General features: G+C 41.8%; 2 protein-coding genes across 2 annotated transcripts in view; one reads left to right on the top strand and one right to left on the bottom strand.

The window, feature by feature from the left end:
• LOC134657964 (vacuolar protein sorting-associated protein 35) overlaps positions 1–394 on the bottom strand; it is a 29,082-nt gene extending 28,688 nt beyond the window's left edge. Inside the window, exons 1-2 of the mRNA XM_063513569.1 lie at positions 213–394; positions 52–132 (exon numbers count right to left, since the gene is read on the bottom strand). Of these exons, the coding sequence (XP_063369639.1) occupies positions 52–132; positions 213–254 (123 nt within the window). The 5' untranslated portion in view covers positions 255–394. The remainder of the gene's footprint in view (positions 1–51; positions 133–212) is intronic.
• Positions 395–656: 262 nt separating this feature from the next.
• LOC134658247 (trafficking protein particle complex subunit 12) lies at positions 657–17,666 on the top strand. Its single transcript, XM_063513859.1, has 11 exons — positions 657–884; positions 979–1,229; positions 1,749–1,829; positions 2,136–2,216; positions 3,940–4,123; positions 4,612–4,775; positions 5,288–5,431; positions 6,200–6,346; positions 7,476–7,642; positions 15,988–16,111; positions 17,418–17,666. Exons 1-11 carry the CDS (start codon positions 755–757, stop codon positions 17,664–17,666), a joined length of 1,722 nt encoding a protein of 573 aa, XP_063369929.1. The 5' UTR covers positions 657–754.
• Positions 17,667–20,179: the final 2,513 nt, after the last annotated feature.

Below are 20,179 nucleotides of genomic sequence, written 5' to 3'. Positions count from 1 at the left end.
ACCCATCTTCCGTTTCCACTTAGTTCAATAGGTATCAATATGAACAAGTACCTGGACTTTAACGACGTTCAGCGCCTCGTCCAGCAGCTTCTCCTGCTCCTCCACGGGAGACGCCTGGTTCGTCATCTGCGCCTGCACACAAACATACAAGAAAACCGCTCATTAATCCACTAAAAACAACAAAAATAACCATGTAACAGTGCAAAACTAACATTCGACCAAATGTACAGAAACGGGTTGTTAACAGTCATCATGCTGACTAGACTCGCACGGAATGCGGACTAGAGGCATTACGAACGCACCTGCAATGTGTATCAACAATAAAGTCGCGAATTAAATATGCTGATAAGAGATTTCTGATGGGAATTTTTGTGGGTGTTGTTGACTTTTTAATTCAACTGACAGCTGCGTTTATTAGGGTGACCTGGGTAATATTTTTGAATGTACCAAAATTCTAGTTGGTAATGTAGCAAATTAAAACTAAAATTTGGGCATTAAATCCATTTTATTTCATCATATTTTAACCTTTGTTAAGCAATATATAATATCAATTACAAGGATATTAAAAAAACTTTTATTAGTTGTATTTTTGTGCTAGTAACACTGACAGAGACGTTCGTAGTTTTATAATCATGTATGTGTTTTTTTTATAATGTATGAACCACGTTTGAGGTTAATCTATGCGAAAAACACTCCATATCTGTCAGATGATGATACATTTTGAGATAAGGGCAGATAAGTAAATAATCATAAAATGGACAATAAGCCGTCATTAAGCCAGTATTTTGGCGAGACGGAAGTACCGCCCGCCTCCCAGTTCTTCGACGAAATCGGGACATCGCCCTCTGATATGATACAGAGCGTTTACCTGGGCGAAAGTGAAGGTATCATTTCGGCTGTTTTTACTGTTATTTAAAGCGTAATTACCATATGTTATACACTATACAGTGCATTTATTACTCGCTTTGTTGATTTCAGTGAGTCAACAAGCAGCATCTAATCTTTTTCCCACAGACATGACCGCGTCTTTCTCTCAGTTGAAAGTGAGTGAGGAGATGAAGTTTGGGAGCGTAGTGCCCACTGTGAGCGGTGCTACAGCCCTGCCAGCGACTAGTCTGCCGGACCCTTCGACGTTTTTCGACACGATTGGGCCGGAGCCGCAAATGGTGATGAGTGGGATTGCTACTCCCAATATATTGAGTGAGGCTATGGATGGTCTGGCTGTTAAGGTACAGTTTATTTTTCAGTGTTTCTTCTATTCGTTATTAGATCATTTTTGTGAAAACAAAAGTACCCAATTTTATATGCTTCATGTGGAATAAGGACCATTCTATCAGAATTTCTGTTGGAAATTCAGATAAAAAAGTCCTTATTGCACTTGAAGCCTAAGGACCCTTCTGTGTGGAAAGCCACATATTTACAGTTATTTAATAGAAGAGCTGAAATTTACCACACAAAAAACACATTGGCTTAAACAGAACTTGAATCCACTTTCATAAACCTTACCTGGTCTAAAATCACTATTAAGCTAATCAAATCAAAATCAAACATGTTTTAGGTAACTAAAGTTAATACACACTTTTTGTCTTAAAGTGGATTTTACCACTTTAAAAACATGAGAAATCTTGATAGAGATAAGAATAAAGTTTTTATAAATAAATGTTTTACCAAAGTATCCGAAATTTCATCAACATGGGTTGTAGCACTCTGATATATACTTAGATTACGATTTGTGGCCTTTTTCATAGGACCAGCCTGTAGACAAGGAAGCCGACAGGCGCCGAGATGCCTGGATACCCAATGATGAAGCTAAAAAGGTCTTACTGAAGGTGCGTGCCACTGCCATGGGAGAGTTCCCAAAAAAATATAAAGAAACAACTACACATATTAGATTTTAAAACAACTAAATTTTAATTAATGGAAACCGAGATCCAAATGAATATGAGTTTTTATATGTTTTCCGAGCATACGAGTAACTTAAACTAATCTAGTATATTTCATACCAGAACCCTTTCTGAGGTAATGGCTGCTTCCAGATCTTGCCATTTGTTTCTGTCTTGTGGCCTCCATAGCCAGTTTGTTGTATTAATAATTTCATTTACAAGACCTATATTATGTTATTTCTTATTTGCCAGGCTCAGTCGGTGCCGAAAGGAGCATTCTTCCCGGAGAGGGAGGCCCTCACGCTGCCCGGAGTCATATTTGAGGAAGAACTGGTTTGTATCATTTTTTATTCTGCTATTTTAAAGCTTAGTTTGTTCGGTTGATAATGTTTCATAAATGTATTGTATGTATGTAATGTATATATTTATACATATAGTTAAAAGTGTCACCCTAAACTGGCGAGCGTGTGTGAACGTTATGAAAGTAACGGAATCGAAAGAGGTATGTCAGGATCGTAGCGAGTGGAAATCTGCGGTCTTCGCCTACCCCTCCGGGCGATAGGCGTGATTATATATGTATGTGTACGTCTGTAAAAGTGTCAAAACCCTTTTAAATTTGCGGGTCGTCGCCGTCGACGGATACGCGGGGGAGGACAACCTCATCAATAAATTATACCTTATCACTATTAATTAAACGAGCAATTCTTGTTTATTTATATATATATTTCGGGGATCTCGGAAACGGCTCTAACGATTTCGATGAAATTTGCTATATGGGGGTTTTTGGGGGTGAAAAATCGATCTAGCTAGGTCTTATTTCTGGGAAAACGCGCATTTTCGAGTTTTTTTATGTTTTCCGAGCGAAGCTCGGTCACCCAGATATTCACTATTAATTTAACACATTCAGTGCCGAGAATCCGACTATCGGGTATTCTATCATCTCGTTCCCGGGCCGGACGACCCGACAGTCGGGATCGTGGTACTGTACTTCATTCATTTGACGAAATTTTTGTGGCCCGGCCACAGAATAAATAATAGTACTAAGTACAGAAGACTCACCCTCTAACAAAACGCGTCTGTTACGATCAGCACAGATACGGCCGCTAGGTGGCGACAGCGCCACGCGCGGCTTATGGCTTTCCCCAAAATTGGGGCCGGAACGGATGTACTTTTAGCTACCTGTAGCGAAGCGACGAAATCGCGGAGCGAGGCACGCCCGGCCCGGCGTGGGCGTATCGTTCGGCTGGGGGGCATCGAACGTGTCAATAGGGTATATTTATTTATTTATTTACATAAGGAGATCCAACAGCTAACTAAATGACAATGGAATCTTAAATAGATATATAGAGCCAATTACAGGAACTCACAAATAGATATGTAATAAAAACATATACTTAAGTAACACGCATCACATACACACACACACACACACACACATTGCAAACATGAAAGAGATAAGACTCAATCCAAAACTAAACAGAACTAACAACATTCACTTACATAAACCAAACCTACTACCGGTGACAGGACATCAATATTGTAAAAACTAAGAACAAAATAAGGATTGGATACTATAGTGCGTCAAGCAAATCTTGTCAGTAGCAAATTAAAGTAGGGTAACACCATGTAACACTCAAAGAGCAGAATTGCGCTAAGAAAAGCAGCAATGTACATCGAACCAAAACGTGTTTATTTTTCCGCCCTTCATACGTCAGTTCGAGTGAATTATCATAACCTCAAATTTTAGTAATGTTTACCGTCAACGAGCATGATTGTACATTGTAGGCATCTTAGCTTTGCTTGAGGTCATGCATAATCTTGGTATTTAATGGTGACAGCAGAAATTTCTCTTGAAATAGAAACGATTCAGAATGTAAACAATAAGATGATGGCTGTCATTCACGATCCACATTCCACAGATAACACACAGATGACACGCGATTTTGGAATTATTCAAACACAGTGTTGCTAACCCGCGATTTTTCAAATTTGCCGCCTTTTACTACTGACAAGATTTGGTTGATCCAGTATAGTATAATCAGTATTCCGTCTGCAGCCCGACTCCCTGCACGCGGTGGCGGTGAAGTACCTGGGCGTGAGCGCGGCGGCGCGCGGCGGCATGGCGCGCGCGGACTCGTGCCGCGGCGCGCGCGAGGACGGGCTGCGCGAGTTACTGCGGACCGGCTGTCTGCGCGCCGCCATCAACCTGTCTGCTACACTCCTGGCGCAACATAAACAAGGTACACACGCGTCGCTCACACTCCCGGGTCACTCACACAGACATCTCGGGTCACTCACATGCTACTCACTTACTCTCACGTCACCTCAACATGACCACGGTGGCAGCGTCGGAGCGTGGTTCCATTTTTATCGCCCGTCACTATGTTCGTCACTTTAGCACTTGTTAGAACATGACAAGCATGGTGACAAACTATAAAAATGCGACCGTGCTACCGCCGAAGGTCTCAACTCTCGAGGCGGGGCTTAAAGAGAATAAGAAGTTACTGTACACAGGGTGTCTCCGGGCAGCTATGCCGCCACATTTCTGGCCCAACACAAACAAGGTAAGTAAGTGTACGTAAGTGTAGTCTCACTGAAAGGAAACTAGCTTAGGTAATGACCTAAGCTAGTTTCTTTTCAGTGAAATTCCATTCAGGGCAGTAGGTCGGGACACAGAGGGACTAGGATTTACGCAGAAGGTCCTACAGTATTTATTTCGTGTCTCCAGGCGCAGGTCGCTGCGGGCGGGTCCCGGGCGCGCGGCACTCTGCGCGCTCGCTGCAGCTGTGGCTGGCGCGCTTCTGCGCCATGCTGCGCGTGCGCCTCGCCGCACAAGCGGCGCAGGAGGCCGAGGCCTTCGGGGACTGCGGCCAACCCGACATGTACTACGAAGTAAGCTTCCTCTATGTAACAATTTCTGTCTAAACTATTTTATAGCAAAATCCTGGTCACGGCACCAAATTGTAACCGTCGCGCTTAAATAACTTCCTGATTATCTTCCTACGGCGTTATTCATAAACAGCTGCTAAGTCGATGAAGTAAGCCGATGATCGTCTTTTGTCCCTCTCTGGTATAACGACAGATAACGACGATCATCAACTGATTAAGTTAGCAGCCGTTTATAAATAACGCCACTTGAGTCTAAGCTCTTTAACGAAACTGTCTATGACTAGATAAATACAAAGTATAAAAGTGTCATTATGAACGACATATTTTCAGAGAAATTTGACATCTCTAATGACATTCCTACACTAGGTCTTTCAAAATGCCATGCTAAATGCCAATCTCGTTTTCTTTTGTAATTTCGTATAATCTATATCTCTAGTTTTACTAACTCCGTTAGACTCTTCCGTGACTATAAAACGTGAGTGACCCGTTTTAATATATTTAATATCTGTGTCCAGTTCTACCCGGAGCAGTACGCGGACCGAACGGGCTCGTTAGTGCCGTTCGCGCTGCGCCTGCTCATAGCGGAGATGCCGGCGCACGCGGGACTACCGGAGAAGGCCTTGCCGAGCCTTTATGCCGTCCTGGCCGTAATACAACAGGTCATTATTGCCTAATTTGTTGAATTTACAGTTTCATTTCTCCACTACCGGAAGATTGTCTGGTACAGATAAATAATAATAATAATAAAAGACGTTTATTCAAAGAGTTTGAACATAGGTACATAATAAAAGTACACAATAATGCTTACAAACTAATTGAAAGGGAAGGTGGCTCAGCTAATGTCTGTGCCAAAAGACTACGGGGCACAGCGGCCCTAAAGACTTCCAGCAACGGACGCTGTTATTCTGCCACCGCCGTATTTATATCTAGCTAAGGACAGTAGAAACATTTACACTATTACACATAGGACAGGATAGCAAAACCGAACAATGCGCAGTGGATAAAAAAGTGCTAACTTAATTAAAATTAAATATCTAAAGGTCACTCAACCAAATCGCTCACTACTCAACTCAACTCAGATCGCTCTTTAGCGATAAAGCCGCCTTTTGTTTATCTCTGTTTTATATATTGTGTGAATTATGTGTGTTTCTTTGTAAATTTATTTGGTTAGGTCGTGCAATAAAGAGGATTTGTATTTGTAATTACGTATACTGCGAGCGACCCGGTAGGAAGCTTCTCTGTTCGTAGGGAATTTCGTGTGTTCTTAAAACTTAAAAAACGTGAGTGACCCGTTTTAATATATTTATTTATTTAACCTTTATTGCACAATACAAGAAAGTACAAATGGCGGACTCAATGCCATAAGGCATTCTCTACCAGTCAACCATTGGGCCAAACAGAAACTTAGAGTTTAATTGTATATCCAGATGTTGTGTAACCTGAACGCGGGTAAGACGGAGGACGGGTCGGCCGCGCTGGCCTCCGAGCAGGACCGCGCCGAGTCCGCGCGGCTGTGGCGCGGCAGGGAGACCCGGGTGCAACACTCTATAGTCAACTGCGCTATCGCCTTGAAGGTTTGTATTAGAGATGCACCGGATATCCGGTTACTCTCCGGTATCCGGCCTATCCGGCCGTTATTTTGGTATCCGGCCGGATACCGGATAGTGACCTACTATACGGATACTAAAATTAACACATTTTGGGGTAAAAAATGGAATCTAAAAAACAGTTACGGTCATAATGCTAATGAGTCTAATGACACAGTAGATAGAAATGAATACGTAACCAATGTGACACAATACACTTATTTGTTTACACAAAAATACGCGCGCGCACTTGTAACTATAAACGAACTTACTACCTAATGACATGATAAAAAATAATTATACGTATCGTTATATTACCACATTATACGATCCTAGAAATGTGTCCGCGCGAACGTTCACTACGAAACAGGTCGAAACCTGCACGACGCGCACCTGTAAAACTCAAAATATAGTTATAGTTCCGCCGACCGAATATCCGGCGGCCGGATACCGGATATTCGGCCAGTGCCAAAGCCGGATATCCGGTATCCGGCCAAACAACTATCCGTTGCATCTCTAGTTTGTATTTACCAACCTAAAATTCGATAACACCTACATTTGTGGGAATATCAATACATTAGTAGTAACCGCCGCTGCGTTCAACCATTGCTGGCGAGGTAGGCACGGCACCAAATTGAAATTGGTAAAAAGTTAAGCCTCTAGCTCAATAGTACTAATGATTCTCTTTCGGGAAAAACATTTAAAATATGGTCAAAGGTAATATGCTTCCTGTTTCCAATTGAAGGGCTAAAAAAGTTTACACTCATACAAGGCGTTATAGGGATGATACATGTTGAATTTTATAACAAAATCTAAGTATATAATAAGTAATTTATAACAATTAATTGGACACTCAAATAAATATGAAAAACACAATATTTCAACGTCAAAATCGCATTTTTTTTGGTTTCAATACTTGAAGACGGCTTCTTAGTGATCGTGATGTTACGATCACTTGGCGTTTTGTGAGAAGAGTACGATTTTCAGACTTTTGTATTGCTTTAATTTAAAGCAATGCGACGGGACTCCTAATAGTCATTTGATCCTAAAAAAAAACTCGAACGATGATACGATTCATAAAAAAATTTCATCAACCCTATTATTGTTTATATATCAGGACTACCGTCTCGCCAGTAAGATAATCTCCGGTCTCCAAGAGCGGGCTCCGAGTCCGGCGCAGAAGCGAGCGCTGGCGAGTGCTTTATGTCGGCTGTGGCTGCTGGGCGGCCACTGCCGCGCCGCCGCCAAGCATCTACAGGAGGCCAGAGACTTGAGACAGCATCTGTGAGTACTGTTGTGTGTGTACTGTACTGTGGCGCGTGTGGCTGCTGGGCGGCCACTGCCGCGCCGCCGCCAAGCATCTACAGGAGGCCAGAGACTTGAGGCAGCATCTGTGAGTACTGTTGTGTGTGTACTGTACTGTGGCGCGTGTGGCTGCTGGGCGGCCACTGCCGCGCCGCCGCCAAGCATCTACAGGAGGCCAGAGACTTGAGGCAGCATCTGTGAGTACTGTTGTGTGTGTACTGTACTGTGGCGCGTGTGGCTGCTGGGCGGCCACTGCCGCGCCGCCGCCAAGCATCTACAGGAGGCCAGAGACTTGAGGCAGCATCTGTGAGTACTGTTGTGTGTGTACTGTACTGTGGCGCGTGTGGCTGCTGGGCGGCCACTGCCGCGCCGCCGCCAAGCATCTACAGGAGGCCAGAGACTTGAGGCAGCATCTGTGAGTACTGTTGTGTGTGTACTGTACTGTGGCGCGTGTGGCTGCTGGGCGGCCACTGCCGCGCCGCCGCCAAGCATCTACAGGAGGCCAGAGACTTGAGGCAGCATCTGTGAGTACTGTTGTGTGTGTACTGTACTGTGGCGCGTGTGGCTGCTGGGCGGCCACTGCCGCGCCGCCGCCAAGCATCTACAGGAGGCCAGAGACTTGAGATAGCATCTGTGAGTACTGTTGTGTGTGTACTGTACTGTGGCGCGTGTGGCTGCTGGGCGGCCACTGCCGCGCCGCCGCCAAGCATCTACAGGAGGCCAGAGACTTGAGACAGCATCTGTGAGTACTGTTGTGTGTGTACTGTACTGTGGCGCGTGTGGCTGCTGGGCGGCCACTGCCGCGCCGCCGCCAAGCATCTACAGGAGGCCAGAGACTTGAGACAGCATCTGTGAGTACTGTTGTGTGTGTACTGTACTGTGGCGCGTGTGGCTGCTGGGCGGCCACTGCCACGCCGCCGCCAAGCATCTACAGGAGGCCAGAGACTTGAGACAGCATCTGTGAGTACTGTTGTGTGTGTACTGTACTGTGGCGCGTGTGGCTGCTGGGCGGCCACTGCCACGCCGCCGCCAAGCATCTACAGGAGGCCAGAGACTTGAGACAGCATCTGTGAGTACTGTTGTGTGTGTACTGTACTGTGGCGCGTGTGGCTGCTGGGCGGCCACTGCCGCGCCGCCGCCAAGCATCTACAGGAGGCCAGAGACTTGAGGCAGCATCTGTGAGTACTGTTGTGTGTGTACTGTACTGTGGCGCGTGTGGCTGCTGGGCGGCCACTGCCACGCCGCCGCCAAGCATCTACAGGAGGCCAGAGACTTGAGACAGCATCTGTGAGTACTGTTGTGTGTGTACTGTACTGTGGCGCGTGTGGCTGCTGGGCGGCCACTGCCACGCCGCCGCCAAGCATCTACAGGAGGCCAGAGACTTGAGACAGCATCTGTGAGTACTGTTGTGTGTGTACTGTACTGTGGCGCGTGTGGCTGCTGGGGCATCTGTGAGTAATGTCGACATAGCAATTGATAGATCAAATATATCAGAGAGGCCAAGGTGTTCACTCTAACGCCCTGGCAATAGAGGCGTGTTCAGATATTTGTGAGCGCCTTAGCCGCTCCGATATATCCGATATATTAGCCGAAGGAAATGGGGATGGCGGGGCGTTTTAAAATAAAATTTACATGATAATCTCAATAACAAAACTTCCGAGACACGTGACATATTTTTTAAATATATTAAACCGGGTCACTCACGTCGAGAAACCATCTACTTTATAAACGTGAGTGACCCGGTTTAATATATTTAAAAAAGTTTTTTAAAACTATTTATACAAATTGCATCATGCAATTTACATACACTACTATAATACAATTTGTGTGTGTAATTTTTAAGAAATTATCAGGTAAATTTCATTCCAGATCTTGTGTAATAAAAGTGTCAGTTTTAGACCAAGAAAAGTCTGCAACGATTTTGATAGCACACACATTGCAAGTGTTATTTATACGGGGCTATTAATAAATTACGTCATTTCAAATTAGGGGGGGGGGGTCTGGACATCGGATGATGGTAGCATGACGTAGGAGGAAACGGGGTCATTCAAAGCATGATTTTTGGATGATTTTAGGGAGGGGGGGGGAGTCAAAAATCGTCAAAAATAGATGACGTAATTTATGGACAGCCCCTACGTCACAATTTCATAGAAGTTTGACGTTTAAAATAACACTTGCACTGCGTGTGCTATCAAAATCGTTGCAGAATCTTGGTCTGTTCCTTCGGTTAAAGCTCATTTTTGAATGTAAGGGTAGGTTACACAGTAAAAGACATGTTTCTTCGATGCAGGTGTAATTGCAACTGAGGTAATGATTTACTATTATGGCTACATTTATATGTATAGATACGTTTAGACATACCGGCCGCCAAAACTAACAGTTTTCAATACATTTAAACAATTCAAAGAGCATGCACAGTTATTTAAAAAAAAAAAGGATGAAAATTTTAAGATACCAATGTATAATAATTATATAAAACTTTAGTAAACTATTCACTTCAGTACATGCAAAATCATTTCACTCACTTCACCATATACTTCACTGTACATGATTAGGTATAGAACTACTAGTATAGGTCTACTCATTCAATGTTTTAGGGAGTAATATTAATTTTGACAAAGGTCTTTTAAGCTCGTGGTCTCCCTTGCACTGTACAGTTACCACTCTCACCAGGTTATCTGCTCCGGGATGAAGATACTTGACCCTCCCTAGTAACCATTTAGTAGGTGGCGTAATTTCATCCTTTATGATTACTAAATCTCCAATGCAGGGTGCTGGTACGGCAACTTGCCACTTATATCTTTGTTGCAGTGTGTTAAGGTAATCGTTCTGCCATTGGCGCCAAAAGTTCTGCGTCATCTTCTGTACTAACTGCCATCTGGTAAGTATATTGACTTTTTTGTGCTCGTAATTTAAGTCTGGAACACTGACCAAGGGCTCACCCACTAAGAAATGTCCTGGCGTCAGTGGGACTCCTGTGGTACTGTCTATTTCACAAAGAGGACGACTATTTAGACAGGCCTCGATCTGAGTCAACAGAGTCGCTAATTCTTCATAAGTCAGTTTAGTATCCTTATTTACCCTAGCTAAATGTCGTTTGGCAGACTGAACTCCCGCTTCCCACAGGCCTCCGTATGAAGGCATTCTTGGGGGTATGAAGTGCCACGTTGTCCCTTCAGTAGCTAGCAGTTCTGCCACCTCGCTGGCTAAATTGTTTTTCCCAGGCTCGAACATGCCCTTTAACTCTTTAGCAGAACCAATAAAATTGGTACCATTATCGCTCCAAATATCTTTACAATGGCCTCTGCGCGCGACAAATCTTCTAAAAGCAGCTATAAAAGCTTGGGAAGTCAGATCCGATACAGCCTCAAGATGAATAGCTTTAGTGGCCATGCATACGAACAAACAAATGTATCCCTTGATCGCATGATGTCCTCGGCCTTTAGAGGTTCTCATTAAAATGGGTCCAGCATAGTCCACGCCACTATTTAAAAAGGGTCGATTTTGGTTAACTCTGACTGTTGGCAGCTGGCCCATGAACTGATTCTTGACTTTAGCTTTGTCTATGACACAGTTTTTGCAATTGTAAATGCATTTTCGAATGGATGACTTTAAGCCGATAACCCAGTATTTGGTTTTCACGTAAGTCATCATTAACTGGTTCCAACCATGAAGTGTTCTAGTGTGGGCCTCATTAACAATTAATTTGGTAATATGTTGGTTGCGTGGAATAATAATTGGATGCTTTGTCTCTTCAGACATTGAGGCATTTTGAAGACGTCCTCCCACTCTTAGCAAACCTTTCTCGTCTAAGAATGGTGCAAGTGTGATTAGGGTACTTCTTTTCTTAACTCTTCCATCTTTCTTCAAATCGTCTATATCTGTTCCATATACTAAATTTTGATAGAACTTTATACATTCTTCTTCCACTTTTTCCATTTCTTTAACTGTTAAGTGTTTACTCTCTTCTAGCTCTCTTTTTCTTCCGGTTAACATTCTTCTACAATAAGCTAGCACTCTCTTCATTCGTGACATTGTTGAAAATCTCTCCCATATAGGCTTTTCATCTACAAGTACATGACATGTCGTTTTTGATTCTAATTCTGTTTGTGCAATTTCTCTTTTTTCATATTCTACTTGGTCTCTCTTAAGCCATTCTGGCCCACTCCACCACAGATCTTGTGTAGCTAATTCTTGCGCTTTGACTCCTCTTGTCGCGATGTCCGCAGGATTATCCGCAGATTGCACATGTCTCCAACGATCATTATCTATCAATCGTGTAATATCTGCTGTCCTATTCGCTACAAATGTTTTCCAGCGACTAGGTTGAGATTGCAGCCAAGCCAGTACGACCATTGAGTCCGTCCAAACAAATATTTTATTTTTAGGAATCTTCAGAAGCTCTGCGACATCACTGATCAATTCTGCTAATAAGGCTGCAGCACAAAGCTCTAATTTGGGAACAGAGAGTTGCTTCAGGGGTGCGACTTTAGTTCTTGACGCGATCATAGAGACGTATACTACACCACCTCTAACAACCTTCAGGTACGTCACGGCTGCATAAGCTTGAGTGGATGCATCTGAAAATCCGTGCAGCTCAATGTGATCATCTTCTCGTGTCATGTTTAACCAACGCTGAACCTTGACGTTTTGTAAATTTATCAGTTCTTCTCTATACCGAAGCCACTCGTCTGTCAAGTCCGATGGCAACTCATCATCCCAACCCAGATGACTCAACCATAACTTCTGAATTAATACTTTAGCAGTTATTATTACAGGTGCTAGCCACCCAAAAGGGTCGAACAGGCGAGCAACATCAGAAAGTATAGACCTCTTTGTTATAGGACTTCTCATCTCAGGTAAGTTCACTGTAATTTCAAACGTATCGTCTTGTCTATTCCAGGTTAAGCCAAGAATCTTTATTATTTTGTCCATTTTGATTTCTAGCGTGTCTCTTGTACTATTGTCTTCTTTCAAATATTCTAAAACTTCATCTGAATTGCTAGACCATTTTTGCATTTGAAATCCTCCTCTTCTCATTATTTCTTTAATTTCTTGGCACATTTTCTTCGTTTCTTCTATGTTTTCATTTCCTACCATTAGATCATCCATGTAAAACGACTTCTTTATTACTGGCGCAGTTTCAGGAAATTCGTGAGCTTCATCGTCGGCTAATTGGTTTAATGTACGGACTGCTAAGAATGGCGCTGCAGCGGTCCCAAATGTCACAGTTGTTAACTCATAGCTCTCGAACTCATCCTCCGGTCTATCTCGCCAGACAATACGTTGCAGGTTTATGTGTTCTTTTGTCATATTTATCATCCTATACATTTTTACGATATCTCCTACGACGCAAATCTTGTGTTTTCGCCAAGCTACTACTAGGCTCCGAAGATCGGGTTGTAAAACCGGTCCTACCATCATGGTGTCATTGAGAGAATGACCGTGTGAGCCCTTAGCAGAAGCATCATAGACTACGCGCACTTTGCTAGTGTCTTTGTCCTCTCGAATTACAGCCAAATGAGCAAGATACAGTGCATTGTCATCGTCTTGTTTTTCTGATCTTCGCAAGTGTCCCATGTCCTTGTACTCATTTATAACATTTGTGTATTCCTTCTTTAACTTGTCGTCTTTTCCAAATTTTCTTTCCAGACTCTTAAAACGATTGACAGCCTGTTGTTTCGTATCACCACATAGATCAACTGTTTCTTTAACGTTTTGTTTTAATGGTAAGTGTACCGTATATCTTCCGCTTTCATCTCTTTTAGTTGTCTTTTTGTATATCTCTTCGCATTGTTCTTCTTCTTTTGTCAGTATTTTCTTTTTCTTGTACACATCAGTTTCTATCTCCCAGAACCTCCGTAGTAAATCGTTGTCTTCAGCCACCATTCTTGTTATGTGTAATGTTGTAACGTTGTGTTCGTCGCTCTGTGCTTCTATTTGTTTTCGACCTGTTAGTATCCACCCTAAAGTAGTTTTTTGAGCGACTATCCCATCATTCATTTTTACTAAACCTTCTTGAATAATTTGACAGTAGATTTCTGCGCCGAGCAACATATCCACCTTGCTGGGAGTGTCATAGGTTGGATCAGCCAATTTCAATGTTTCAATGGCCTGAGAATCTATCGAAATATGTTTCGAAGGCAAATATGTGGATACCGACTTTAAAACGTAAGCTGAAACTAGCACAATCTTCTTGTTTTCATACCTTGATGCAATTGTAACATCGACCATATGCTTGACATTTATTTGTGTACTTTCTTCAAGTCCAGAAACGACTCCACTGATGTTGGTTCTTGACAAACCTAGTAATTGTACTACTCGTTCTGATACAAATGAAGCCTCTGAGCACGGGTCGATTAGAGCTCGAAGTATGTGTGTATCACCATCGCTCGACTTTACTGCTACTTGTGCTGTGGCCAGTAACATTTTACGACTCTGTTGTTGTTTGGAAACGTGCAAGGTTGTAAGTTTTGTGTCAGGTTCCGGTTGTGATGGTGGTTGTGTAGCAGCTACTTCTTCATTAGATTCTCTCGTTTGATGCAGAAGAGAATGATGCCTTTTTCTGCAGACCCTGCACGACGTCTTTTGTCTGCATCGAAAGACATTATGGTATGGAACTAGGCAGTTGTAGCACAATCGGTTCTTTCTCACGAAATCCTGTCTGTCTTCCACTGATTTTTGAGTAAATTCCTTGCAGTTGAATATGTAGTGTTCACCTTTACAATAGGTACAAGTAGGCTGTGAAGCTACGCTTGCATGTGCACATTGAAACAAACTCTCATCTTCTTCTTCGTGCTCAGCGACGTGAAATGTCTTGGGAGTTTGTGACTTATCACGTGTAGGCACTGAAACTGCTGCGGCCATCTCCAATGTGCGAAACTTAGCCACCAGAAACTTCTGTAACTCCTCCCACTTAGGCATGTCTTCTGAACTGTCCTTATGCACAGATTGTTCCCAGTCTTTAACGGATTCAGCGTCCAACTTCTGCCCAACGAGAAAGATAATTATCGGATCCCAAGAGTCCGTGCTTACGTTTAAATTGTTTAAACTGTTGATGCATTCCATAGTGGTATCAAGTAACTGTTTTATTTGATTAGCAGATTGGGTTTGAATCTTCTTCTGACCAAATAATTTCTTTAATACAGAATTAACAATCATCTTTTTGTTACCGAAACGGTTCTTAAGTAACTCCCATGCTTGTGTGTAATTATTTTCTGTTATTTGTACATGCCGCAATAATGTCTCTGCTTCACCAGAGACACTTGTTTTTAAATAGTGTAACTTTTGTACACTTGTCAATTTTGTGTTGTGCACGAGGGCTGTGAATAAATCTTGGTATGTGGGCCAATCCTCATATTTCCCTGAGAAGGTCGGCAATTGGATTTTTGGCAGATTTACGAACGGTAATTGCCCATCATGGAACGACGTTGACATAGTAGATAACTCCATTGACTTTTTATCTGACTCCCACTTACTCAATAAATCTGTTAAGTCGGCTTGCAAACAGAGGTAAAGGTCTTCCACAGTATAGTAATCTTCATTAAGAAAATACTTGATATCTCCTCGTTGTTCACGCGGTGTGCAATGCATGAGACTATTGTGTGCTTGTTTAAACATAATCCAATAATCCTCAAGCATTTTCATCCTTTGTTTAACATAACCCTCGGTTAGCCGTTGTTTTGGACACTTCTTTATGTTTGATTGCGTTTTTTGTATCATAATGGCCACATCTTCTAACTTGGTAATTAACTGAGTTTGTTCGGGTGTTATTGGAGCCATTTTAGTAATTTATTCACTTATTTATTATCTTTATAGTCAATCCGATAATTGTCACTACGTATCAAAGTCAATAGTTCCAACACACGAAGTGTTTTCACGCCAAATAGTTTGTAAATCACACTTGCAATCACTTTCCTGTTCGTTATAAATCAATAATTATTTAACATAACTTAAATCTTCACTAAACGACGTAAACAACTCCGCTTATCTCTTAAGGAATGCGCTCCCTATTGTATTCGCCGGCCGGCCGCCTGCATCACTCCCGTACTTGATCCGGTTCGATTTTGGACCATATGTTCCTTCGGTTAAAGCTCATTTTTGAATGTAAGGGTAGGTTACACAGTAAAAGACATGTTTCTTCGATGCAGGTGTAATTGCAACTGAGGTAATGATTTACTATTATGGCTACATTTATATGTATAGATACGTTTAGACATGGTCTAACTCTATCGATTTGTTTTTCATTAATTTTACTTGGTGTTTAACGTCATATTGTGTAAAATGTCCATTAATATTTATTTATTTATTTATTGTAACTTCAGCTGTCCGACGCCCGACGTGCGAGAGTACGTGGATGTAGGCCTCCTCGAGGTCGCCCAGGGGCGGTACAAGGAAGCCTACGAGAACTTCATCAAGGCCAACGACCAGGAACCCACTAATATCATGGTAAGTCTATAACTCTATATAAGACAGGCCTCTTGAGGCCTAGGGTCGATACAAGGAGGCCTATAAAAACTTCATCAAGGCCAACGACCAGGAACCCACTAATATCATGGTAAGTCTATAACTCTATATAAGACAGGCCTCTTGAGGCCTAGGGTCGATACAAGGAGGCCTATAAAAACTTCATCAAGGCCAACGACCAGGAACCCACTAATATCATGGTAAATTCCATTTATTATGATACCCATCGCGGAATTATGGTGTTCTGGACATTTGGGAGGCGTGCGATGAGCCGAACACAATATGTAGAGGCCCTTTCATTATAAAGTTATTGAATCTGCTCCCCGACCCCGCTGCTGCTGCGACCCCGGCTCGTACCAATGAGTTTTTCGGAACTTATGTACGAAATATCATTTGATATTTACCAGTCGCTTTTCGGTGAAGGAAAACATCGTGAGGAAACCGGACTAATCCCAATACGGGCCTCGTTTACCCTCCGGGTTGGAAGGTCAGATAAATAAATAAATAAATATTGGGGGACATCTTACACAGATCAACCTAGCCCCAAACTAAGCAAAGCTTGTACTATGGGTATTAGGCGACGATATACATACTTATATAGATAAATACATACTTATATACATAGAAAACATCCATGACTCCGGAGCAAATATTAGTGTTCATCACACAAATAAATGCCCTTACCGGGATTCGAACCCAGGACCATCGGCTTAGCAGGCAGGGTCACTATCCACTAGGCCAGACCGGTCGTCAATGTGTGTGATGGCAGTCGCTTTCGTAAAAACTAGCGCCCACGCCAATTACTGGGATCAGTTGCCAAGCGGACCCCAGGCTCACGAGCCGTGGCAAAATGCCGGGACAACGCGAGGAAAATGATGATCCATCGTGGAAACCGAACAGTAGAGTTTGTGCGGAAAGAGAAGAGTCGTGGAATGTATTGGGCCTCATACATGAATCTAGTATAACTGGATTGGGCATGAGTGGTGGGGGTAACTGACAGAACGGGATAGTCTTATGTATCTTTCAGTAGGAGTAGCAGCGAAAGCGCTATTATTGTTTGTCCTTGTCACAGTCTCACATCTTGTTTTATTCCCCACCGTAAATTGACCACCGTGATTGGTGGAATTCATTTGTTGCCCACCATAATGCGACGCTATGATTGGTCGAATTTATATGTTTTGTCCCTCACGGAGGCACGCGTAGACCACTTGTATAGGATGCTACCTTCTATGGCCTCATACATCCCACGACTCTCTTTCCGCACAAACTCTAAATATAGTTATCGCAGGTGGCGAACAACATGTCCGTGTGTCTGCTGTACCTGGGCCGGCTCTCGGAGGCCATCGCCGCGCTGCAGGCCGCCGTCACCGTCGCGCCCGAGCGCGGCCTCTCCGACCACCTGCTGCTCAACCTCTGCACGCTCTACGAGCTGCACTCCAACAAGAACATGGACAAGAAACTCAGCCTGCTCAGGATGCTGTGCAAATACAAGAGCGATACTATCCCTAATGTTGTGGAGTGTTTAAAACTCGGTTAAAGATATATCTGGGTGACCGAGCTTCGCTCGGAAAACATAGAAAAACTCGAAAATGCGCGTCCCAGAGATAAGACCTAGCTAGATCGATTTTTCGCCCCCAAAAAACCCCATATAGCAAATTTCATCGAAATCGTTAGAGCCGTTTCCGAGATCCCCGAAATATATATATATATATAAATAAATAAACAAGAATTGCTCGTTTAAAGGTATTAGAATAATGAATAATGACTAAGCGTCCATAAACTACAGAAAACCACTTACCATCAGGCGGGCGTATGCTTGTTTGCTACTGATATAGTGTTGTTGAGATTCATTAAAAAAAAGTAATATGCTAAACACAAGAAAAAGGTTCGGCAACGCGCCGGTGACAACATTGGAACATGTGCCCATAATTTGCATTATAAAGATAAAATGTAGTCACTATAATTAGTATTGTGCTACTCATATTTTATTTTTCTTAGTTATAGATAATCATTTACATTGTTATAATATGTAAATAGCTTAACTTATGTAATTCAATTTATATTCCAAAATATCCTGTAATTATTATATAAAATGATCTATCTACACACTTTATTTAGATAGAGACCCTTCCATGTAGTAAATATGGTTGAAATTAGCACTAAAATATAACTATGTAGGTCAATAAAGGATAAAATAAATACTGCCTTTCCTTACGTAGATTAGAATTGATTTAATAATCCAAAATCACGTTCGCATACTTGTCATTTTATTTTAACTAAATTATACAGTACTTAATGAAATGATAAACTTCCGTGAGACTTTGACATTCAATATATTAAAACGAGTCACTCACGTTTTTTGTCGTAAAATGCTCGACTAAAAGCGTAAGTGACTCGTTTTAATATATTTAACACAAGAGAAAGTGCACTGGTAAAAAAAAAAAAATTACCACAAAGTGCCTGATAAAAATATTCGTGCTGACTTCTGTCTAGTTCTTTTCAATGCTATAAACCGAGAGAAAGGAAAATGGACAAAGAACTATAGATGCAGTAAGATATAGTTGTCAACGAGTACAGTAAAAGTACCTGATTTATCAAATTCATTTCAGGTCATCAAGGTTCATTTTCGGAGTTATACAAATTAAGCCATTTTATCAAAGATATATACATATATATATATTGATTTTATAGGACCAATATTTATTTTTAAAAACAGTAACAATGCTTTTTAAGGTTTTGATTTTGCTTTATCCATTCCCTTTTATTCTTAAACAAAAATATACAAACATTTTTTGTCATTACCAAATTAGCCAAGGACGGAAATTGCATTGGAAATGGCATGTGATTTCATTTAAATTCAATAATTTAAGTTAGAGATTTTGACTGAAAATTATTTACATAATGGCGACTCCTTGAATTCTATAACCACGGTTTGGAGTGCCTAGCGTAATTCACACGATCTTAAATTAAGAATCCGAATAGTTACCGAATAAAAACATACCATAGTCAATATTTAGTGACCATAGATTGATTATTTTAGAACCCGAATGGTACTGTCATTGTATCCCAGACATAAATAGTTCACTTAAAATTTGAATGAACACCATTTCGAATACGACCATTGTACCTTAGTAATACTGAAAAAACTATGGCATACCAAAACCTAGCCACTCAAAATACTATCAACGCATGTGTACCTTTCTATCATAGTTGCTAGAAAGGTATTAACCCCGAATATCATAGATGTCTAGTGACAGAATGAAATTAGTTTTTTGACTAGATTTTGATACATATAGTGTCTATTACATTAAGCAATTTACAAATATTGTCTATGAATTCGATCCTAATCTAGCCCTAGGTATTATAAGTTCATAATCTATGGAGACCCTCTACAATAATATTATACAAAAAAAACCTACGTGATCTTGGCCTTAGGATTTTAGTGAGGCATAGACTAAACAATACTAGACGCGTAAAGGAGTACAAGATGTAGCCGCAAACAGCTGAAGTAGATAGTGCTATACTGCTAAGCTCATTATGCTGTCTTAAGTAACTCAATCTTGACAGGTGCTAATGTTGACACCGCAAAGCGCCTTCTACTCCAGCTGTTTGAGGCTACCACATTGTACTGTACGCCCTAGTACTGCTCTGTCTATGCTATAGATATTGTATATTTAATGTTATACCTAGTCACTTACATTAGGACATTGGTTAAAAAAGATCCAAATAAAAAGCGGCCAAGTGCGAGTCGGACTCGCCCATGAAGGGTTCCGTATTTAGGCGATTTATGACGTATTAAAAAAAACTACTTACTAGATCTCGCTCAAACCAATTTTCGGTGGAAGTTTGCATGGTAATGTACATCATATATTTTTTTTAGTTTTATCATTCTCTTATTTTAGAAGTTACAGGGGGGGGGGAGGGACACACATTTTACCACTTTGGAAGTGTCTCTCGCGCAAACTATTCAGTTTAGAGAAAACTGATATTAGAAACCTCAATATCATTTTTGAAGACCTATCCATAGATACCCCACACGTATGGGTCTGA

This window comes from Cydia amplana, chromosome 21 (assembly GCF_948474715.1).
Source record: "Cydia amplana chromosome 21, ilCydAmpl1.1, whole genome shotgun sequence".
NCBI classification, from domain to species: Eukaryota; Metazoa; Arthropoda; class Insecta; order Lepidoptera; family Tortricidae; genus Cydia; species Cydia amplana.
Note: the sequence above shows the minus strand (reverse complement) of the source record. Positions and strands in the feature narration are given on the sequence as shown.